Source organism: Maniola hyperantus, chromosome 23 (genome assembly GCF_902806685.2).
Source record: "Maniola hyperantus chromosome 23, iAphHyp1.2, whole genome shotgun sequence".
Taxonomy (NCBI): domain Eukaryota; kingdom Metazoa; phylum Arthropoda; class Insecta; order Lepidoptera; family Nymphalidae; genus Maniola; species Maniola hyperantus.
Window position 1 is genome coordinate 1,656,150 of NC_048558.1, and position 25,110 is coordinate 1,681,259.

Consider the following 25,110-nt stretch of genomic DNA (forward strand, 5'->3'; position numbering starts at 1 on the left):
ACAGTTGGTGCCAGGTAAAAAGATTGTGGTCTATGGTTGCGGTAAGGGTGTGGTTGTGGTGTGCACTGCAAAATTTTACTGTGCGAGATTTTTTATTCATTATAGACTCACGTTTAACCAAACTCAAATTCAAATTATTTATTCAGAATAGGTAAAATTTTACGCTTAGGTACTGCTTGCTGGTCAAAATTTTAATTTGTAAGATGATATTATATAGTGGTGATAATTAATACTTCAACAGTCACTCACTTCGAAAGTTGAAAATACTAATTATTAGTTCATGACCACAATTAAATTTTTTTGTGTGATCTAACCCTAAATTCACGGTTTTTAGATTTTTCCCCAAATGTCAGCTATAAGATCTACCTACCTGCCAAACTTCATGATTCTAGGTCAACGGGAAGTACCCTGTAGGTTTCTTGACAGACAGACAACAAAGTGATCCTATAAGGGTTCCGTTTTTCCTTTTGAGGTACGGAACCCTAATAAAACTAAGTAAAGTACGCGACAGGTCGAGGCTCCGGACAGCCCGCACACTCGCACGTCACCCGAGCTCGCCCGCACCAGTTTAGCAGGGGCTGTGCAGGATTGCGGGGCGTTCCCACCCCGATTGCCATCTTGACCTGTCGCGCGCCATACTTACTTATTTACATTTATTTATCAGTTTGATTGTTACGATTATGATTTTTGAGTTATCACCAAATATTTTTTCTTATCATACAGTCACTGGCAGGCATCAAATTTTGGTACATTTGATACTAGGTAGCCCTAAAGTAGCCTTATTTTTCTTTGATTTCATGTCACCATAGCCTAATATTTGACATACATATGTATATCCTCGAATCAAGATCAAACCGAGAGACCCTCACTCCAGTTCACTCTGGTACAGCTGTGTGCCATAATAACAAAATAGAATTAAGAAATACTAGCTGATGCCCGCGACTTTGTCAGCGTGGAATTAGGTTTTTTTTAAATCCTGTAGAAACTATTTAATTTTTCAGGATAAAAAGTAGCCTATGTCACTCTCCAGGTGTTTAACTAAACCCATGCAAAAAATCACGTCAATCCGTTGCACCGTTGCGACGTGATTGAAGGACAAACCAACCAACAAACACACTTTCACATTTATAATAATGGTACCGATGTACGATACGGACAGAGAGAGAGAGAGAGAGAGAGAGAGAGAGAGAGAGAGAGAGAGAGAGAGAGAGAGAGTCGAATTATAACAAGATGAAAGTATATTTACTGAGCACGACCAGTCAAGAAAGAAAGGTATTTATAACTGTAATGTTTAACCACAATAGTTCCCATAACTACCATTGTTCTATTATAAGTTACATGGGTAAGTATTATGAACTGTACTATATAAATATTATGGTTATTAGATGGTTAAGTTGCTTCTAAAAATCAGGGTTGATATGATTTAAATCACTTGATTTTAATCGTGCTTTTTTTTTAATCATTGATTTAAATCAATAAATTTTTACTGCAACCAAATCAGCCAAAAAGTGTCAGCCAAATTAGTCTTTCTTTTGAAGGGACTAATTAATACTAAAAAATAAAAACTTTCTAAGAAACAGAAACATATTCTAAGTTTATAAACACTTACTAGTAAGTAAAGTTACTGTGACATCGGTGGACCTGAAATGGTATTAGTTCCTTTTTTATTCTTTTAAGTTTTAACTGCCCTTGTTATTTTTTCATTAAATAATATAAACCACACCACATTTTGTTTTCTTTAAATAAATAACTAACTATTAAAATTCATAAAAAAGACAAAAAGTAAAGAAACAAAATAAACTGATTTAAATCAAATTAATCCAATTAATTTGATTTTTTAAATCATGATTTTTATAAACCCTGCTAAAAATAGAGTAACTAGTGGTACAGTAGCCGGCAAGAAATATTGTACATCAACCTTTAGAACGAGATTTAGGCTTAGAAGAGCTTTGTCTGTGTCACACATACCTATGTGACGTTTTGTCAGCCTCAACAGAAACAACACTCTATGAAACAGCTATCTCTTTCTAAAGGCAGATGTACAATATTTTCTGCTGGCTACTGTAACTTAACTTAACGTTAACTTTTCAGAGTTATGTGTGTTTTAAGTAATTAAAATATACCTAAATATCAACAAAGTAACAACTAAACTAACACATTTTCAATGTTTCATTTTATTAGCTAGTTTTGAAATAAAAATTAAGAGAGAACAGAATGTTTTCACACTGAAAGTTTGTTGTTTTATTCATAGGCATGCTATAAAAGCTTTCACATTTAGAGTACAGATACTGGACTGTACAGTAAATATTATACAAAACTTTAGCATGAGCAAAAGATCACCTGAGGGTACTTTAACAACAGTTATTTATAATAAATCAGGAAAATCGAGGGAGCGGCCTATTTTTGTTGGTAAAACGCCTTATAATAATATTGACAGATGAAAAAACCTTGAATACCGCTGCGTACCTACTATATCAACAATTTTGAACAAAATGTAATACTGAATTACTGACCTTCCGCACTTTGGTTTAACGATGATGGCGCTACGGACGTCCCCAGGTCCTTTTTCTGGACCCCTTTAGGAGGATCCGAATCCGAATCATCGAAAACTAGCGTCCGGACGGACTGAGAACACCTTCGATCCATTGCCACACACTACACACAACACAAATAAACCACTATTTTTGCCATTTATAAACACCCAACAACTTCGATTGTACGCATCACACAAACATTATACATAACACACCAGTAAAAGCCGGTATTTATTAACGCCAGACGCGCTCGCTTTATTCCAAAGCAAAATGAAAGTAGTCACATATTAGTCGCAACTCGCAATCGTAGTTAACGCGATACGCGGCGACTGAAGTCAAGGGGCTCCATTACAAATCGAAAACCCCAAAAAAATTGGCCATACAAACGAAAAGTCAGATGGAAAAGTGACATTTTCACGTTTTGAAAGATGGCTTGGGGCCCACAGCTTAAATAATCATTACTCTATTATACCGATTTACTCTATGGATCTGATTGGGTGGCGGACAAATAAGGCTAGGAGTACATAAGTATAAATCAGGTGCCTGATTTTAGTTTTTCCTGTTCTGATCGGCATACTCTGCATATTTATGCAGAGTGCAGAGTATGCCGATCAGAACAGAGAAAACTAAACCAGGTAAAATTGGTATTTATTTACATTCAAAATGTTCTATATATTATTTACAAAACACTTAAAAAATATAGTTCATGTGGTAACACTATGTACTGCAATTAAAACAATTTTGATATGATTTTGATACATAGTTTGATATTTATTTTGTCTCAATTCCACAGATTCAAACTCCATAGTAATATTCTAAAACTTTTAAACTGACATGCACTGGTGAATCGCATGGATATTGTTCATTCTCGCGATCTACAAGTCCCATAAATTGCTATTGCGCGTGGTCACCATTTTATTGACGTCAGCACTAGACTGAAGATTCGAGCTGATGGTATATTATTGTTTCGGCTGGCGTTAAATGACGTCATTTCGATGTTAATGAGACATGGTTCAAGTGCAATAGCACCTTGCGGGACTTATACCCTACCTATACGACCATTGTGGAAATGCGGGACTTACATACAAATTTCGAACTCCTATTTTACTGCTTTATGGGTTGAATTTTCAAAAATCCTTTCTTAGCAGATGTCTACGTCATAAAAGCCATCCGCGAGTCAAATTTCAGCCCAATCTGTCTAGTAGTTTGAGCTGTGCGTTGATTGATCAGTTAGTTAGTCAGTCAGTCAGCTTTTCCTTTTATATATTTAGATAGTAAAACTTTATTGGTTTCTGATTTTTGATTGCCAAAAAAAATTAAACTACTTTATTTAGAGCAGCTACTTTTATAAATAAAATCGGGCGTTTGAATAAGGATGCCTACAAGGTATCTACTATTGATTAAAGAAATAAAACTATATTAATTTTGTTTTTCAGATTCGTGTGATTCGCGGAACACGGTTGCGATCATGTTGCGATGAATTATTGTGAATCATGCCGAACGACGAATTTTCTATTCGATTGTACCTTGTACATTATTTTTCTTATCAGGCAATAATGCATTGATATACATTCGTGCTTGATCCATTCTTGATCTATGAGAGTCTATGGTTTAAAAATTACACCGTTTTTGGTTGAGAGCCATCTAGCGAGTTAAAGTAAAAATAGTCAACATTCTTGCCATTCGTTATTAATTTTCTGGTATGGTGTTGCCAAGTTAGTATCTTGGGACTTATTTTTAAAATGAAATATTTAAAAATGTATACATTGTATCATAATGATAGTTTCAATTCTACCTTTGTTTTTAATTATTGAATTTTTGGATAAAAAGGTAGAATCTAATCTATTACTAATATTAATTTTTTCTTTCGTACTATGCGCCATCTAGTATCAAGAATTGGACATTTTGTCTTTTTCCTGTCAAAAGAAACGGAAAAACACGAGTTTGCGTCGCCTGTAGTAGATATCAGCTGAATTATTCGGCTAAAATGCCCTGGCACGGGCATACGTAGTCGTCGGTCCGCCATTACGACGCAGCCGAGACACGTTCGTCGTATTTAGTTAAATATTTTCGTTTATAAATGAGTAATAACGCTCATGAGCTAAGCAATCGACTCCTGAATGCGTTGGATAGCAACTACAATGTAAGTTTGCGAGTTTTGAAGACCCTAAATCGGAAAATCAAGTTTGAGTTACGGAAACGGTTCGCACGAGCCTGTGTGACACCCGATTCGAGTTGCTATTCGGCCTCAAGGAAGGTTAACTTGCTGCTGCCGACTGGTTTCAGCGAGTGTTTCGACGTTCAGAGGCTCCCCGTGTCGGTGGGAGCTCGTGTGATGCGCGCTCCATGATGTGAATGTGGTGTGTGTTTGGGTGCGTGAGCGATGCGAGTGATGTACGGGGCCACTGACGTCGCCAGCGCTCCTCTCTTCCCTCCGTCGGCCGTCCCTAGTGCCAAATATTTTGCAATGTGAAAGTATGAAATGGAATTGTGCCACGCGTGACCTTTCCCAAAGATGTTCGTCAGGTTGTGCTTTGCTGCGACTAGCGTCGCTCGAAAGGGAAAATGTGTTTGTTTTTTCGTATCTTGCGTGCACAATCGGGCGATGGAACCTGCATGGGAGACCTGCGAGCGCGTGGTTACCTTCACAATAGTACCTCAGGATGATGTAAAATGGTGCAGTTTTTTATTAATTCTAGATGATGGTGCAATCACAGGTCAGTCTATATAGTAGCATTTTCGCAATAACCTAAACATCTATATTATACAGTATAACATAAGTATGGTATAAAGATTCTTTTATGTAACTTTGCTCAGTTTTACCTTTTCATTTAAAATTGGTGTTTTATAAAGGTTATCAATTAACAAAATGTTGCACAAAAGTGGCAAGATCATTTAAATCGTAACACCTAAAGTTGCATTTTCGATATGCTTGTTTCATAACATGTCAATATTACCTATTAAAACATTTTCTTGAACAAAAAATGAACCATAAGGTTACTGCCAAATCAAGTTTTTAAAAAATGTTAAAAACGAAAAAAATGCAATGTGATCATCAGTCATCATACTAGGTAGGTTTGCGTTCATTGACCCCTTCATGAATTAATCATGAGAATATTCTTCTATAGTTGAATAAATACCAGCTGGATTTCTGGAACATACTCATTGAATACGCCTTGTTAAGTTTGTAGAAGCTTAGAAAAAAACAATTGTTAACATTAATAAAAAATGTGGTTTAAATAATTTGTTGCCACGTGAACTTTGTTAAATATATAGCACTATGGGTTTGAATCAGCCCAAAGTTGATTACCATTTATGGCAGCTTTTTATTTCTTTCAAACCAATTGAAAATTCATTTTTAGAATCTGTTCTTATAGTTACAATATAGCGACTGGTAGATTCACTTAACAACTCGAAAGCACTTTATATGATTAGAGTTTATGTGATTAAAAAACTTTTATATTCTATTCATTGACGTACCACACCCCACTACTTACCTACCAGCTACTACCACACCAAAATATGTATCTCATCCTTCATGGGCTCCACCCCAGAACTTTCTGGCTCCAGTGGCCATTGCTCCTATGGCAAGCATGGCCTGCCACCTCAATTTGCTGATAGATTGGACTATGTTAGTGACCTTGGCTCCTTGGATCCTTTAAAAGACTCCTGATACACAAAATAATCTTAATATATAAAATGAAAAAATGACTGACTGATCTATCAACGCACAGCTCAAACTACTGGACGGATCAGTCAGAAATTTGGTATATAGATAGCTATTATGATGAAGACATCTGCTAAGACAGGATTTTTGAAAATTCAACTCCTAAGGGGGTAAAATAGGTGTTTTGGAATAGAATAGATTTTTATATTTTTACAAGTGCTTTTGAATCGTCAACTTGTTTAAATTACCATGTGGACGAAGTTTGAAATTTGTGTAGTCCATGTGGACAACGTCTCGGAAATAAACTAGTAATTTATACGCACTTTATTTTGTTGTCAGCTAAAATAAAATAAGAACTGTCTGTCGGTCTGTCAAGAAACCTACAGGGTACTTCCTGTTGACCTAGAATCATGAAATTTGGCAGGTAGATAGATCTTATGGCTTTAGGTGAAAAATCTGAAAACGGTAAATTTGTGGTTGCATCACACAAAAAAAAATTAAATTGTGGTCATAAAATAATAATTAGTATTTTCAATTTTCGATCTAAGATAACTATATCAAGTGGGGTATCATATGAAAGGATTTACCTGTGCATTCTAAAACAGATTTTTATTTATTTTTATGCATCATAGTCTTTGAATTATCGTGCAAAATGTTGAAAAAATACCACTGTAATACGGAACCCTCGGTGCGCAAACCTGTTTCACACTTGGCCGGTTTTTTTTGGTGTTATCATAATATTACTGATATCATCAGTAGTATCACCTGTCTTCGTTTTTGCTAGCGTTACACCCTGTATATACCAAATTAGCACCCTTGCATATAAATTACTATGGAGGTCATTACACATTACTCATGCATGACACTGTTGCTATGTAACTAGAAATAGTAAAAAATAAATTCAATGTTATAGATTGCTTGTTAAATTTCTTGTAGGTACTTAGCTTAAACTAAGTTGTGATGAAAATTTTGTCAGCTTTTTCATGGCCATCCACTACACTGATTTGATTTTGACAAAGGTATAGAGAAAGCTTGCATTCCAGATATGTCATACTATATTCCCACTGAACTTTTTCAAACCCTAAATCCACACAGACAGTGACAGGGCATCAATTAGTTCAAAATACATTGGAGTGTCCAATAAAGTGTTTCCCTATTGGTATTCCCATTTTTTCATCATCTCTAGGCTTATAATCATCATTTCAGCCTGTAAATGTCCCCTGCTAAACATGGACCTTTAATTACTGCTACACCTTGACCTCAGCCTTCCTCGTCCAGCCACTTCCTATCAGCCTCTCTTTTATTGGCCCATCTTACAAAAACTTCTTAAAAAAACTTTCATGCCTGTGATTTGTCCGTAATGTTTAAGGTGTGTGAAGTCTGCCAATCCACACTTGGGCAGTATAGTGGTATATGGCCTAAACACTTATTCTGAGAGGAGACCTGTGCTCAGTATTGGGCAGTTGAAGGAATGATGATGATGATCTTGCTGAAGCACACCTCATACTATGCTGGCTTCTAGGAAAACTAGAATTCTTGATTTTTTTTATTCCATTAGAATTAGCCCTTAAATCTCAACTAGTGGCAAGTGTATGGCATTTATATTAAACCCTACTCCTTATCAGTTACGTCATCGTACCGGAACGCTAAATCGCTCGGCGGCACGGCTTTGCCGATATTGTGGTAACTAGCTACATAATATGTCCGCGGGGATTTAGGTTTTTAAAAATCCTGTAGGAACTATTTGGTTTACTAGAATGAAAACCAGCCAAGTGCGAGTCAGACTCGCGCACCGAACATTCCGTACTACGGTCGTATTTTCTCGACATTTTGCAATATAAATCAAAAACTGTTTATGCATAAAAATATTTAAATTTTTTCAAAAAAGAATTTTTTTTAAGGTTCAAAAGTAGCCTATGTAACTCCAGCTATACTCGTGCAAAAATCACGTGGTTTCGTTGCATTGCTCTGATGAGACTCGATTGAAGGACAAACCAATATACCAACAAACAAACACTTTCGCATTTACATATATATGTACCTAGTATGGATTAACACTGGCTATAGGTATACTATGACACAATAGTTTATTTGTGGTAATTAATGATATGATTGAGTAACCAAGGCATTATCAAATATTCTTATCACAACAACAAATGATTAATTTTAATATCAAAATATTTATTACCTTAACATTTTCTAAGAACTTTATATTTCTTTGTAAGCTTCTCATGCATATCATCATCATGGTCAAACCATCGCCGGCTCACTACTGAGCCCGGGTCTCCTCAGAAGGGGAAGGGTTTGGCCACGCTACCACATCTACCACGCTGGCCAAGACCAGATTGGCAAACTTCAAACACCTTTATTTATTTACTAGCTTATGCTCGCGACTACGTCTGCGTGGACTACACAAATTTCAAACCCCCCTATTTCACTCCCTTTCCCTGCCTATACCAAGTGGGGTATCATATGAAAAGGCTTTACCTGTACATTGTGAAAAAGATTTTTATTTAATTTTTATACATAATAGTTTTTTAATATTTCCGTTCTAATTAAATAATAAATAAATAAATAGTAATAATTATACTGTTTGCGTAACCATCGCCAAGGAAAGTCGAAGTTTATTTTTAGCAGTAGCTGCAATCATTACAATAGTAGGAAATTGGTTGTAGTAGTTTCTTTACAATACATACATGTGTAGATATAGGTAATTTGATTGTGGTCGTAAAATATCGCTTGTAGGTAGTAACTATAAAATGAATGAAAAATGTTCTTTTTATTTAAATTTGTAAATGTATAATTGATAAAATGATCATAGATGGCGCTAAATAACCCCACCACTAAAGATGAAAAATAATACCTGTATCTATATGATCTATGCTTCTCGGTACCTCTCCTTACTATCTCCTTTCTTCTTCCAGGTCGTCGACATGCAGACGGTTAACGAAATTATATCCATTTTGGAGAAATTCAATATTACGAAGGAACTGTTGGAGGTAAGATCATGTACAGTACATTTCATCTTTGTAGAGCGTTGTCTCTGGGTCTCATACCCATATGACGCTTTGTCGGTCTCAACGACCGAAACAGTGCTCTACAAATCTGCTGTCTCCTTCTAAAGATCGATGTTCATCACTTTTGGCCGCGTACTGTATGTCTCTGTTACCTTTTCACGGTTTCACCGAAGAACCCATCTTGAAGCAATTAGGTCCAGAGATAGCTGGCATTCTGGAGATGGACAATGAATACGTTTTACCCTGGACAATCAAAGAGTTCCCATGTGATTTTCAAAAAACTGAAGACCCGAACATAGATTAGTTATAACAAAGGTTTCTAGTAAGTATATCATATCTGATATTACTTGGGAAGGTATTCCCTAACTTACCAAGGTCCATAAGATAAACATTTTCTAATTTACGTCAAATTAAAACTCCCTTGCGTTTTGGTATAAGTATAGATTATAATTTAATAAATGAGTATTTAAATAGTTTATTGTATTCCAGACCACCCGACTGGGTAAGCATGTCAATGAGCTAAGAAGGAAGACAACAGACCCCACACTAGCGCGGCGCGCCAAGGTGCTGGTGAAACGATGGCGCGATCTCGTCATACCGGCCGTAGCGTCGCCAGCGCACACAGGTAATTAACATCTTCTTTTCTTTCTTCACTCTGGGCTGGTTTACGCACTTAAACGTTTCCGTCTGTTGTGCGTGCATCGCCCCTCCCCGCCGAAGTCTTCACTCCAGCCATCCAAGGTCGCTCCAGAAACCGATTAGACCTCCCAGGTTGACAAGGGCTTCTTGGAGTGAGGTTGGGGAACCCAAATGACGTTCACCACGCCCATGCACTCTAGGAGCACGTGCGTCGTTTCATCGACCTCCATGCAGGCTCTGCACAGAGGACTGTCGGTGAGACCTATAACGAAAAGGTGTTTGTTTAGTGGGCTATGCCCTCTTATGAGTCCCACCACCTTATTTAATTTTATTTTATTACGGACAGTGAACAATTATATATTAAAAGTTAAAACTAGGTATGACTTAAATCTAACAAAATTTACAAATATGAAATCCACTACACTATCCACAGCTTACTACATACACCTTACAACTACATACCTTCCTAAGTTTACCTCTGTCCAGGCGGAGTAGTTTATTTTTAGTGTTAGTTCATGCAACCAGGTTTTATACTCACTGAAGGGTATGGGTACGATAGGTTCTGGCCTTAAGTGAGGTGAGGAGCTCAGCAGGAAGACAGCAGACTCCAGACTGGCGTGCCAAGGTTCTGCTGGTAATGGTAAAACGATGACGCAACTTCGTTGTACCTGCCTAGTTTCAGCTTAAAAGTTTTTTGTTCATTGTTCAGATTATATTTTTAGAAGTGGCAAAATTTTCGGTGCGTTTTAAGCAATTAAGAATTCCTTGCTTTAATAGTGAAGTAAAACCTTGTAAGGAATCATGCATGTCTGGGAGTTCTCCATAATGTTCTCAAAGGTGTATTAGGTCTGCCAATCCCACACTTAGCCAGAGTGGCGGTGGCCCTTTCTCATTCTAAGAGGAGACCTGTCCTCAGCATTGATCGGTTGATCATGATGATGATGATCATGACAGATTAACAAGGTTTACAGTTATTTTCAACAGTAACTTTGTCCCAGGTTCGAACCGCTCGTCAGCCGAGCGGCAAGTGCGGCGGCTGGGCGGCACGCCGCTCACCTCCCCTGCACTATCGAGGGTGCGTACTTCTGTACCTTTATTTAAAAAAATATCTGTATGTATGTATATAAAAGGAAAAACTGACTGACTGACTGATTGATCTATCAACACACAGCTCAATACCTTTATTTAAAAAATATATCAGTACCCTTATCATAAATGCGAAAGTGTGTTTGTTTGTTGGTTTGTCCTTCAATCACGTCGCAACGGTGCAACGGATTGACGTGATTTTTTGAATGGGTATAGATAAAGACCTGGAGAGTGACATAGGCTACCAAAAAAATCAAAGAGTTTCCAAGGGATTTTTAAAGAACCTAATTCTACGCGGAAGAAGTCGCGGGCATCAGCTAGTATGTATATAAAAGGAAAAACTGACTGACTGACTGATCGATCTATCAACGCACATCTCAATACCTTTATTTTAAAAAAAATTGTATATCTGTACCCTTATTATAAATGCGAAAGTGTGTTTGTTTGTTGGTTTATTGGTTTGTCCTTCAATCACGTCGCAACGGAGCAACCGATTGACCTGATTTTTTGCATGGGTATAGTCAAAGACCTGGAGAGTGACATAGGCTACTTTTTATCCTGGAAAATGAATGAGTTCCCACAGGATTTTAAAAAGCCTTAATCCACGCGAATAAAGTCGCTGGCATCGGCTAACTTATGTATATAAAAGGAAAAGCTGACTGACTGACTGCGATCTATTAACGCACAGCTCAAACTACTGGACTGATCAGGCTGAAATTTGGCATGTAAGATGACTATTTTGACGTAGACATCCGCTAAGAAAGAATTTTTGGAAACTCAACCCCTAAAGGGGTAAAACAGGGGTTTGAAATTTGTGCAGTCCAATAGTTGTACCAATATATTAGTTCAATGGGCTGCGAAGCTGAATTATTAGCGTTCCGGTACGATGCCGTGTAGAAACCAAAGGGGTATGTATGGGTTTAATACAAACTGCCATACCCTTTCCAGCTTAGCCCGCCTCCATCTTAGATTGCATCATAACTTACCACCAGGTGAGATTGCAGGTTGGTATTATAGCACCAGGGAGCATGGACACTGGTCGGCTCCTTGGTTCCCCAGGGACTACGGCACCCTACCTGTTTCTACCTATTTGTAAATTTGGCTGAATAAACGGTTTTTATTATTATTATTATTATTAAGTAAAGGAAAAACTCCGAAAACCGTGAATTTGTGGTTATATCACGAAAAAAAATGTGTTCATGAACAAATAAATAGTAAATACCTATTTTCAACTTTTAAAGTAAGATAACTATATCAAATGGAGTGTCATATGAAAGGGCTATACCTGTAGATTCTAAAACAGATTTTTATTTATTTTTACGCAATAGTTTTTGATTTATCATGCTAAAATGTCGCAAAAATAGACTGTAGTACGGAACCCTCGGTGCGCGAGTCTGACTCGCACTTGGGCGGTTTTTGATATGTATTATCTATATGTATGTCTGTTTGCAGCAGGTGGTGAGCCCCGCGGTGTCCAGTCCGCGGCCGCCGTCTAGACCAGGTATACTATCCTCCAGGTCGCGTCCGTTTTTACCTTTGTGGTACGGAACGTTAAGGCGAAATGGGTTCACAAAGGCGAAATGTATGAAAAAGTCTGGCCCGCCCGAGCGCAAATTTGTTGCACGGTTTTTATAAATATTTATATTTAAAATTCTACGTGATCTGTTACCATAAAATAATACCTTAATCCCTTAGTGTATTAAACGTTGAACGTAAATACGAAATTTTATTGAAATTGGTTTTATATCAATCGAACAAAACTGGTTTTTCTCCTAATGGTCGTGTAAAAAATGCGTATTTTGTGGTAACTTCGCGATTTTTTGTATCCAGCCAAATTGTGCGAATCGTGTTTTGGCTCTCGTAATTCGCTAAAGAATATCTTTAATTTTATAGTATTAAAAAATAGATAAACAAATTTATAGTTTTTGAGACCAAAACTTGATTCTTTGAACATCCGAAATGTGACTTTTGGGACGCATAGCGCCTTAAAACAGCTTGTTACCTCTACATCGGATGTACTCCAATTTTCTTACTCCAGATAGGTACCGAACGGGTTTACAAAAACTCCTTTTTAGTTTTTAGGGTTCCGTGCCCAAAGGCTACCAACGGGACCCTATTTCTAAACCTCCGCTGTCCGTTCGTACCGACCGTAATAGGTAGAGTTGTCACAGAATGTGTATTTCTATTGCTGCTGTTACGACAAATCAATTTTCAAATTCATAAAATTAAAAAAATTAAGTTATTTCTTGTTTGTACTCGCACTTGACTGGTTTTCCACCGTTGTGGTACGGAACCTTAAAACAGGTGGTATAGTTAAATTTTGCGTGCGTGTTCACAACAAATAAACAAATCTTAAAATGATCTTTATCTCAGAGGTTTTTTAGTTTGTATAATATTGTGATTATTGCAGCATGGGGCGGCTACGAGTCAGATTCACAGGACGTGATTCTGGTGGATGACGACCCCCCTCCGCCCGCGCTCCCGCAGTCCACCCTCGCGCCGCCTACCCCCCTAACCCCCCACGCGCACAAGCCGATCGCATCGCGTAAGTAGCCACAATATTTCAGTTTTAACTATTTAAAACCACGTTATTTATAGGGCCAGCTCAAACGAACAAAGTGGAATTAAGTATTTTTTCATAACTACCTACAGCGCGACAAGGCTATCTTGGCGCGTGACGAAAATCCGAACTAACGTTGCCGTCAATTGTCCCCCAACAGCGCCCCCCTGTCAAGGTCATTCAAGTGCCAAGGGAGCCTTGTCGCACTGTAAACTTGGCTTTATGTAATTTAACATACGGTTGAAATTGGTATACTGAAAATAAAACACGTACGATACAGCGCTTGAACGTCTGGGATTGCCGTGCCGTTGGTATAACTTAACCAAAAAAAACGCTGACTAAAACCGAATGTACACCAATGAAATACATACCTTATTGCTTGGCGTTAAGATTTTAACAGAAGAACAACAGAGACTCGCACTATCTCGCTCATAATTCGCGCGTACAAAACATGGCGCGTAGGCATATTTTTTAATTCAAAAATACGATTTCTGCGCAGGTACATCGTAGTTTAACTAAAATGTATTTGTATATTGTAGCGGCGAAGCGGCCGCCGTCTCCTGAGCCCCTTTTCGATGAGAAAAAGGCGAAGAGGGACAAAAAACCCAAAAAGAGAAGGTAAGAGAAGAGAATATTTTAATAAAAAAATCAAAATAACTATTTTCAAGCTATTTCAAAAAATATTCTCACAGTTGATAGTTTTGTTATTAAATCACCATGATTTATAATAACAAAACTATTAACTGTGAATAATATTTTTTAAGGACGTTCTCATAAAGGTTTAACTTAAAAGTTTGCGATTCTGATTATTTATGTAGTTAAAAATAAAACCAGGGGTCACAGTCGAGCCGGTTCCGGCACGGAAACGGCGACATCGGTCGGCGAAACGTCTCCGCTCGTCCCCACGCCGGCGCCGAGCCCTGCCGGTGCGTTGGGCCACGCGTGGGGTGCCCGGAACGGATCCGGCCCGGAGCGGAGACGGAACGGCTGGCGGCGCGACAAACCGGATCCGTACGCCGCACTTGTAAATAGGTTACCCCCCGCGGGCGCGAAAAAGGTAACTTCATATTCAATGACTTTTTATGACAGTTTGTTTAACTTAATTTAGGTTTTTTCGGGGTGGCGATTATGGAAATGATGTCCATTTTCAAATTTGAAATGGCGGACATACTCTAAAAAAATGGATATATCTGTCACATCCAGTGACACACTGTAAGTTATGATGTAGTTTAAAATAGAAAGCTGGAACAAGTCAGTGTTAGCCAAGCGTGGGGCGCCCGGATCGGATCCGGCCCGGAGCGGAGACGGAACGGCTGACGGCGCGACAAACCGGATCCGTACGCCGCACTTATAAATAGCTTAATAAAAAGGTAACTGTTTTCATCTCACTACTCGGGAAAGGCTTTTTTACCGTTCGAAATTAACGCGGAAATTCCGTTTTAACGATTAGCGTGGGAAAGTCATTCGAAATTCAAACTTGATGATGAAATTAAATTTTAAATTCAGAGCGCACACGAAAAAAAACTTTTTTTCAAAATTTTCTTGTTTTTATTTCGCATTATTTAGGTCTGGCTATTTTAGTGTTTTGTTGTTGTTTAGTTGATACAGGTGCTTGTTATTCCAGGTGAAGACGACCAAGGAGCTGCTGGAACAGATCCAATCGCGAGGCAAGCCCGCCTCGCGCCCCGCCTCGCCTGCCTCGCCCTCTTCGCCCGACGTCATGCTGATAGAGGATGGTCAGTTGTCACATTTAATTTTGAAATAATAAATTGTCAGTCTGTGGAAACTGCCGACAGAAGAAACAGTTCCATTCAAAATTGAATCTTAATAGGTTGCGTAATAGAACAAATTCTAAAAGCTAATAAAATTGGTATGTCTGTGACGCGAACTTTAATCGCGGGCAAATTTTTTGCGTAGTAATGTTTTTTTCACAATATTACTTAATCAAACTCATCCATTCTAGATATTAATAAAGTCTACCATACCATGTTTTCAGTGTGTCCCATAACCGTGGAGTCGCCTCTACGGAACGGCAGCAGTGAACCAAAACACGAACCAGCGCCCAAACCAGAACCCTTCGTACTGCCCCCCTTGGAGGAAGAGAGGGAGTGGGCGGATTGTACCTGCGGAGACGAAGAGTGGCCTGACTGCCCTGCGGCTGTGAGGAATGCGCTCAGGCCTCTGCATGTGAGGGCCTTGCACAACGCCCTCCTCCCAGGCCTCAACGGGACTCGGGCCCCCGCGGAGCCTCACAAGTTCGCAGTCAGGCCCCCGACGTTACCCGACCGACCAGACTTATTCGCCAGCGTCGTCCCCCTCTACAACTATTCTGACTACGCTGACGACTACTGTGTAAAAAACATGTACAGAGTACCGCTATGCACACACATACCTTGGACAACCTTCGCCCCACCCCCACCTTCACCCCCACCCCCTAAATCCCCACCCCCTTTAAGACCGTACCCGTCCCCCACCCACCAAAGTGACGATATAAAATTAGAAAGTTTAGAAAATTTAAGCGAACCGTGCAAAGAAATAGAAGAAAAAGCCATACCCAAAGTGGAATGTGAAATGGTCGGGATACCTAATCTCGAACCGAGTGAGAGACTGAAAGCACCTTTGCTATCGATAGAGGAAGAGAAACAGTTCAATTCCGAACCCCGAATAGTGACAGAAGTGGTAAAGCAATTTGTTTGCGAGTCCCCTGAACATAGGACGGTGGAACGGACGAAAGAAGACATCGACGGACAAATGCTGTATTCGTTATGTGAGAAAGCATCGAATGCCGTCCCGTACACGTATAGCCAAGCCGCGTCCGCACCAATAGTAACTTTACCACCTTTACCCGAAATCGAGGGTAGTTGTGAACCTCCGAAAGAAATCGAAGCGAGTGAAACATTAGAGAAGGCTTTGGATGAATCAGCGGAGAACACTTCGAGGGACGAAATGGGTCGGCCCGTACGTGCCACGCTGTTTGCGGAGTGGCACGAGTGTGCTCGCTTGGGGGACTTGATCGCGTTACCCTATGTCGTTATAGATTGATCGTGCCAAATGTGTTTATGTGCCGTTTTAAAAATGGTGGTGTCTGTGATATGTCTATTTATCTATTAAGTTTTCAAGTGCAATTTGGGTTCAAATTTCAAAATTATATTTGTACAAATGCTTAGTATTTGGATTTAAAAGAATATAAGAAGAATAGAATTTTTTTTTTTGGGATTTAAAATTTTACTTCTAAAATCCTTGATTCAAAACATTTTCGATGTGTCTAGTTTGTCAAATTTCCATAAAAATGTTATGCTGTTCCAATTTTTTTGTAAATTCTTATGGCCAATACCGTTTTTATTTCCTACAAACAAAAGAATTATGAAAAAAGAAACAAATAAAGAAATCTGTAATTTAAGTACAAGTTTGGTATTACAAACTTTAAACATGAACATGCTCTTCTTAGTTTAAACACTTACCCTCTAACAAATAAACCTGGAATAGCGGTGGAATAGTTATACTCTGTTTTGTCTTTCTCTGTCATCAGTAATTTGACATTTGAAGGAAAAAGACAAAACTGAGTATAACTATTCCACCGCTATTCCAGGTTTATTTGTTAGAGGGAAAGTATATATTAGATATACATACCAAAATTGCACATAATATAGTATTAGATAGATGACAAATCACAAACACCACCACAACTCGAGCGGATGTGAAATCGGTGTAGTGGTGTGCCCGACCAAAGCTTCCGATGTCTCAGTGTAGTGTCAAGTGCCCTTACGTTAGATATAAGTGACTTTGCGACTGTTGCGACGAGAAACACGCGGTACTGTGTGCTTTGACCACAGCTCAACCCGAGTTGATCCTTGGTTAACTAGGTTCAACCTCGGATCAACCAAAGTGGATTCTTGGTTAACTAGGGCTGATCTCGGATCAACTAGAGTTGATTCTTGGTTAACTAGGGATGACTTTGGATCAACTAGAGTTGAATCTTGGTTATCTAAGGTTGCCTAGATTGCGGATTAACCTGGGTTGATTCCGGATTGGTTACAGATCAACTGTGATTGGTTTATGAACCGAATTATAGTTGGCGTCAGGTAAAAATATATCTAGATGGTAGTGAACATGTTTACGCATGGTTACTGTACTTTCCTACAGCACGAGAAGTGAATGGTTGATTGACGTACTGACAGTGCTGTGGCACAGACACCTGCTATCGATTAGCGAGAATTCTCCCACTGCGCAGGGTCAGGATTGCTTTTTAGCTGACGCCAACTGTATTTATTTAAGTAGCGTCAAGACACTACACGTATGTCTCTACAGTCCTTGCAAATCAAGAAGGCGAGTGAACTTTACTTGTGGTTACGTCGTATACGCGGACATTACATTTACTTTACCTTACGTATACTGATAGGACTTAAACACAAGCATGAGCCACTTGCCTTCGTGAAATGCAAGAACATTGATTTACTATACTCAGCGAGACTCGAATCGTTTATTACATTTGTTTTTTGTCAGTTGAAATTGCACCTTACCCTAATAAAATAACGCCTAAATTTGAGTACATTTTTGTCCCTTCAATTTAAAAATTAAAATGTGTTTGTGAACAAACAGTATTTTAAACTTCCAAAGTAAGATAACTATACCAATATAAAAGGGCTTTACCTTTTCATTCTAAAACAGATTTTTTCGAAAAAATACGGCTGTAATACGGAACCCTCAGTGCGCGAGTTTGACTCTCACTTGGCCGGTTTTTATGAACTTATTTCTGATAGTCTTGCTTGTATAGTAAGTAAATGTTCAACGTAGTAGTTGAGTGAGGATCTATACGCACGGACTGCAAGCCAACTGCAAAATTGTACAGTACACGGCCGAAAGTGATGAACATCGGCCTTTAGAATGACATTTCATCTTTGTAGAGCGTTGTCTCTGTGACTCGTACCCATAAGCATAACCTTATGACGTTTTGAGACAGTGCTCTGCAAATCTGCTGTCTCCTAAAGATCCATGTTCATCACTTTTGGCCGCGTACTGTACTCAGAGATCCTGAACAGCTCCCAAAGGATGATGGGTAAAAATGTATGGAACCTGGTACCAGCTCCAATCGGTGTGAATGATACATCGTTGGAAAGGTCTTTTTGTATAGAATACGAATATCCGTGGGGCCAGTCTCAGTTTGTTGTCCAATCGGAATAATCTAACGTTGAAAGTTATTTATTAAGATAACTTCTAACTTTAAATCTACTGGACCGATTTCGATGTGATTTTAATCGTTATATAGATATTTTTTTAGCTTCAAATATAAATAAAAAATTTCAAAATCGGTCAAGCTAAACCAGATATATTTCATGTTAAGCTAAAAATCCAAAATCTTCTAAAGCATATATTTCAAAACGGACAACTAATTCGGGCTTGTCGTCATATAATTTTCTTTTTTAATTAAAAAGAGCTATCCAACAGTGTATGACTCATCTTGATTGGACATGGGATTATATTATTCTGTGACATGGTTACCAAATTGCCCATCATCCTTTTAACGATGCGGCGTCGCATCACAATGTTCTGTTTTGGCCCTTGTAAGTTGTATGTATTGTTCGCCCTTGTGCCCCGCGTAGTGAATCGGCCGCGCGTCGCCCGGAGACTCTGTAATCTCTAGACTGGTCGACTGTTCGTATCGTATCTTGTTACCGATTGTGATTTACGAGGACGGAGAGGAGTTAGGTAAATAAATAATTCATTAATATTAAATAATAGGAGTTCCAATTGTATATTATACATATATATTATTGCTATATCGAGTCAAATATCAGAATATAATTTATAGTGTTGCGAATCGCGCTCGAATGTAAGTTTTTTGAGTGAAAGTTAGTATAAAATTTTACGTCTAACAGATTTCGAGCATCGAAAAATTTAGCGTCAAAGTAAAATGGACTTTAATAGTATTGTTTTAAAGCTCAAATTCATCCGGACAGTGCTCCAATCGAAAACCTTGTCAAATTAATATCTGTGGTACTGAATTTACGACTTTAAATCAAGTATGTTTAAGTCCATTTTGCTTTGACGTTATTGTGTTTCGACGCGTAAATTCTATCAATGTAAGATCTCATACTAACCCTATCTAGGCTTGGGTGTAACTTTTCAAGTTAACGTTAAGTTTACGTAAATCTGCCATTTATTATGGATGGGAAGTTAGATTTGACATGTGTATACATTTTTGACAGTTAGGTAACAGTGTCATGTTTTTACACGAAATCTTACACTCAAAGCCATGTAAGTTGTCATTGAAGTTGGTGTTAATTTGTCAAAGTTTCTCGCTAACGCCAGTGAAAAGTTTTACCTAAAAAGTTACAGTCAAAGCTAATGTTTTGTATGAAAACGTTTGCCATCGGGAAAATTTGAGATTTTGATTTGAGATTGAAGTCTACTAATCTGCACTTAGCCTGCGTGGTAGACTATGGCTAAATCCTTCTCATTCTGAAAGGAGACCCGTGCTCAGTAGTGAGCCGGTGATGGGTTGATAATGATGATGACAGCATTAAAAAATTAACTAAATCAGTTTTAAGTATCCTTGTGCAAGTGGGCCTAAGGCTTAAATCTATAAGGTAAACTTAATTTTGCTCACACTTAAGGCCGCGCTGACTTAACTGTCTCGTTTTAACTGAAACTTAAATCTGAGCAAAGTCAAAGACATATAGGCTGAGATCTATAGAGCGCACTTTGACTTTGCTCAGACTTAAGATTGAGTTAAAAAGAGACAGATTTATGTGAGAGATATACATCTCTCTCGTTTTAACTCTGGCTTAAGTCTAAGCAAAGTCAGAGTGCGCTGTATAGATTTCACCCATAGATCTATACAGCGCACTTTGAATTAGCTGAGCCTTAAGTTTCAGCTAAAACGAGACAGATTTATGCCAGCAATATAATGCTGTCTCATTTTAAGCTCTATAGATCTCAGCCTTAGTGGCCTTAAAACGATTACAATATCCGAATATTCCTTACAGCAAATGTCTTTATGCAAAACTTGTAAAACGTCGTCTCGTAAGTGAAAATGTTTAGTATTTGATAAATTATTTTCAATACATTGCGAGTGATTTTTAGATGAAGAAAAATCTAATCAGAGACCGTAAGAGGCGCCCGCGACTATGTTGTTTATTTGTCGTTTAGTTTGTTTTGTTCATAGACTAGAAGAAAAACATAGATGGAAAACGTGTCGCCGGAAATAGTATCATCGTCGGAGAAACCGATTAAAAAACGGCGGTCACTTGAAATATCTGAGGGTTTATTTGAACTTTTTGTGATTTTTAACGATTGTCGCGTATTGTTTGCGACCTTTCATTACGAAACATGAGTCGCTGAGAGTTGCAATGAACACATTGCTATATTCTCGATAATAGTTCTGATTGGCTGAATTCACAGTATTCTTCAAATATAAATTCCTTATTGCTAATATGGGTGAACAGGCAAATTCTGCTTACGAGCCTACAATATTTTTTAATTCAAGTACTTTTGCTGCGACTATTTTAGCCCATCACAGGCATTGCGATGTCACATTGTAGTCGTCAAACTGTAGCGCCTAGATCTAACGGTGCAAGGTTGCTATTCTTACACCCGCAGAACGCAAATAACTTTTTTTAATTGGCTTCTTCGAACATGCTTCAATTTCTAGCGTACGTTCACCATCCATGTTTTTCCATTAGTTTGTGTTTGTTGGTTTGTCTATGCGGTTAAGTTTCGGCGCGGGGGCCTCTGTCGGTCGAGGCCAGGTTTAGTGGATCTACAGACAGGTCCCATGTGTGCCAGAGTTATTGTGCCAGACTACTTCCAGTTTATGTGAACATTCATACAAACAATACTAAAATGTAAAAAAAAAAAGGTGAAATTTTAGTGCTTATAGAGCCATGGCTAAGTGAAGCGCCTTAAGCACTACTATACATTTCGAACATTTATATTGACTTAAAAATAAATAAAAATTTGTCGAGAAAAATTCGCGAACCAGTAGTAGTACCCCGCCGTGTCACTCTGTCCTCCTCTGTCTCCTGAACAACGCGGTTATCATGTGGCGCTCGTGTTCGCCGCCCACTACTAATGTTTCTCACAGATTCGAGTTAGTGTGAATATATTTTGTATCCTAAAATAAAAAAGATTAATTTTCCGAAACAAACAAGTGTAGTCGATAGTGCTGCTTAAGGCGATAAAAACCATTACAATTTCACAGTATATTGGGGTTCAGATTGACTAACTTACGAAATAATTGTTTCAAAACAGTTTTTCTCTTACTGATTGCCAATGAGCTATGCAATTGAACTATGATCTAGACAAATTTTTGATTAATTAGTAGTTTTGCTTAAACCGAAACTTATAAATATTATCTTACATAATATTAAGAAATTGTCCATTGACACATGCTGAGATCTATAGAGCTTACTTTGAATTTGCTCAGACTTAAGTTTCAATTAAAACGAGATCAGACCATGAAGATATTTTTTCATATTATTCAGATTTAGTAGTCAGATTCTATTTCTTTGGAATTCGTTCAAGTCAGTCAGTCTGGATGTAACCTTAAATCTTTTAATATTATTTTATTTGTAACCACAACAGTCCAAAATTTTGTTACAGAAATTATACAAATCCATTTTAAAGTTCAATATAAAAACAAAAATACAACAAACGATATTTATAATTAACATATTAAAATAAAATAGTCTTAGCTTGTAATGATAATATGTTAACTTATTGCCAACATAAATAGTTTTATGGTTTTTCCTATTTGTTGTAGTTTTCTTTTAATTATGTAATTACAATTTTTTTCTATGTGTTAGATACACAGTGTGAAAAGAACTTTGAACGTTTTTGACATACAGGTCGTATTGATGGTGGAGTAATACTCGGTGGTATACAAAATCTATCCTTTCCTGTAACAAACTCAATGATAAGGATAGAGCTAATTTTAGATCTATCAACTTAGTTTATATATTTGTATACAACCCAGTTAGACTGGATAAAACTTTAAAAAAAAATGACACTTCAATACTACATTCAATGAACGACAAAGCAAAGAAGTCGCGTTTCTAACAATTGATATTTGAAAATAAGGATCAGAAACTCATGTCTGTTTAAATCACAACAGGCTCATGATTGGTTCGTACAGTGTGTCATGTAATACTAGCCGCTGCCGTGATTTGTCGACTCAAAGTGATAGTTAGTTACAGAGCTTCAATCGAATTGAAGACCGTGCGCTAGAGTATATGTGCCGCCCACAGAGCAGAAACAAAGAGGAGATGTTGTATTAAGATTTCCCTATGAAATATCGAGTGAAATTTTGCGGGGTGAGGGGTTGTGGAACGCTGCCCACTTCTCAATTTTCCATCTGCGGGTTAGTAGCAAAACTACTCGCTTAGCGACCTAACATCGATATATTGATGTCACTACATAGTTCAGCTATCTCACACTAGATGTCAATAAGTGTAGAAATTACGTATAAAATTACTTACAAATGAAATGTGATACCATTCATAGCATCAGAACGTCTGTCTGAATAACTTTGACACGATAAAACACAACACTTCATCCTTTTGTTCTTAAAAACGCGAAAACACACCGATAATACGAGTCTCAATATATGTGAACCTGACGAACGCAGACAGCATACTAACTAAGGCCCCGCCCACAGTGATGACGTCAGGACCTAGTTGAAAATCACAGTGCACAGTTGCTTAGGCCAACTCCTCTTCGTTTCTGCTCTATGGTGCCGCCCACCACGTATGGAATATTTCTATGCTTTGTCGTTCATTGGCTACATTCTTTACCTTTAATCTCAGACTGTAAATTCTTCGTTTTTTTTTCTATGTAAATAATTGTTATATTATGTTATAAGAGTTATAAACTCTACTAAATAATTTTGAATGACTACTACAGGCAATCGATTATTTTAATTTTATTAAAGGAGATCGGCAAGTATTTTGGGGAGCTGGGGCAACAAATGAACTTTAAAAATAATACTTATCAAATTAAATATTACTAATTATGTAGGTATACAGTTTCATTGACACGGTTCGTGAGGTATTTTATTGCGAGATATACTTCTCGGCATTACTTCTCTTAAAATTTCATACGAAAAAATTACGAAAATCAGATTTTAAAAGATTTTACAGTTTTAAAAATACATAATATGTTTGTCCGGTCGTTACTTATGTTAGTTCGTTTCGCATCGTTATTCGTTCTTCGATTGAATTGAAACTTTGTACAGTTGATGGTGGCACTTACGTGAAGATTTCTGACATAGGACCATCTACGTTCAATTATTAGGTGGTGCATATAATACAATCTCTACTAATTATTTCTATATAGAAAAAAATCCTATAGTACCAAATATAATTGTTCGTGATTTTTCTAGCCCAAACTTGCCTATGTCCTTTCAACAATAATAATTAATTTTGCAAAATAATCCCAATTATGCGAACCAAAGGCTTAATTTAAAAAAAAACTCGAGGACCAATACATTTTTCTATAGAAATCAAGTAAATAAATTATGTGAACACAGCTTTTTGCATTTGCAAACAATTTCTCTGAATACAATTTTGTTGACATAATATATTATAGTGCATACATTTTGATAACTAACTCGCCATTGTTGAACTATTTGTCAACTGAGAAGGTCGATTTCTTAAAACCTGCATTATTACTATCTCAATTGTTGTGATTGGCTGAAATTGTGCGATTCTTGATACAACAATGCATTGTAGCCAATAGTGAGCGAGCGCCAACCAATCAGAGGTGATTGCGATCGTGACATTGTAGTTGTCATTCTCCCGCAATCGCGCAGTGGCCCTACCGCGGTTGTTTGACAGCTACAATGTCACGATCGCAATCATCTCTGATTGGTTAATGCTCGCTCACTATTGGCCACAATGCATTGTTGCAACAAGAATCGCACAAATTCAGCCAATCACAACAATTGAGATTGTAATAATGATTGATGCAGGTTTTAGACAATCGCCCTACTGCTGTACTTTTGATATTACAGTTGACATAAATGGCGAGTGAGCTCTTAAAATTTATGCATTATACTTATACTCTTAGCGAATACGCGATAGGCGTGAGTGCGTGCTATATTTAAGTGATAAATATTGTGGCTAATTTTGTTGTATACCATCTATCTATGAAGCATGCTTTGACTTTGCTCAGACTTTGAGTTAAAACGCGGCAGGTTTTTGTAAGAGACATAAATATGTCTCGTTTTAACTAAGGCTGAGATCTATAGAGCACACTTTGACTTTGATTAGTCTGAGAAAATTCGAAAACCTTTAGACCTACCAATTTAGTTTGGTTTAGAGATTTTGTACAACAAAATTGCACGATTGCAATATGTATTATAATTTCGTATATAATTTGAGCTGCACATAGTATCGCTGTTTGTAAAATATATTGTTGATTTCTTATTACTATGATTATGTTACTGTTTCTATTTGAATTGAAATTCATCAAAGACCAAAATTAGCAAGTGTTAGGTTTTTGTACATAAATAATTAAATGTTATTTTACTAAATAAAATTGTACATTTTAAGATACAAAAATGCAACACAATATTTTGGTTTTTATAATATATTGAAATGATACAAGATC

At 37.6% G+C, this 25,110-nt stretch overlaps 2 protein-coding genes across 8 annotated transcripts in view; one reads left to right on the top strand and one right to left on the bottom strand.

Annotated features, from left to right (window-relative positions):
* dop (microtubule-associated serine/threonine (MAST) protein kinase dop) overlaps nt 1–2,886 on the bottom strand; it is an 81,364-nt gene extending 78,478 nt beyond the window's left edge. For 5 of the 6 annotated variants that reach the window (XR_011238084.1, XM_069506354.1, XM_069506357.1 and 2 more), the window contains exon 1: nt 2,514–2,886. Coding sequence is in view for 5 of the 6 variants with exons in the window: in XM_069506354.1 (XP_069362455.1) it covers nt 2,514–2,646 (133 nt within the window). In the remaining variant the exon portion in view is untranslated. The remainder of the gene's footprint in view (nt 1–2,513) is intronic. The other variant, XM_069506358.1, reaches the window with a different exon arrangement.
* Nucleotides 2,887–4,521: 1,635 nt separating this feature from the next.
* On the top strand, nt 4,522–24,314 carry LOC117993122 (uncharacterized). Of its 2 annotated transcripts, none has more exons than XM_069506359.1 (10): nt 4,522–4,677; nt 9,126–9,200; nt 9,708–9,843; nt 10,856–10,932; nt 12,396–12,444; nt 13,354–13,488; nt 14,043–14,121; nt 14,338–14,560; nt 15,128–15,239; nt 15,500–24,314. In XM_069506359.1, exons 1-10 carry the CDS (start codon nt 4,615–4,617, stop codon nt 16,543–16,545), a joined length of 1,995 nt encoding a protein of 664 aa, XP_069362460.1. In that variant the 5' UTR covers nt 4,522–4,614; the 3' UTR covers nt 16,546–24,314. The 2 variants fall into 2 exon arrangements, with proteins under 2 accessions (XP_069362460.1, XP_034836757.1); XM_034980866.2 differs by having other exon boundaries at nt 12,399–12,444.
* The last annotated feature ends 796 nt before the right edge of the window (nt 24,315–25,110 follow it).

What these genes read in the sequence shown, in the direction of transcription:
- LOC117993122 (XM_069506359.1), top strand. Translation starts at nt 4,615, where the DNA reads ATGAGTAATAACGCTCATGAGCTAAGCAATCGACTCCTGAATGCGTTG. An exon ending in CGTTGGATAGCAACTACAAT is followed by an intron (nt 4,678 to 9,125) that starts GTAAGTTTGCGA and finishes TTCTTCTTCCAG; the next exon opens with GTCGTCGACATGCAGACGGT. An exon ending in TTACGAAGGAACTGTTGGAG is followed by an intron (nt 9,201 to 9,707) that starts GTAAGATCATGT and finishes ATTGTATTCCAG; the next exon opens with ACCACCCGACTGGGTAAGCA.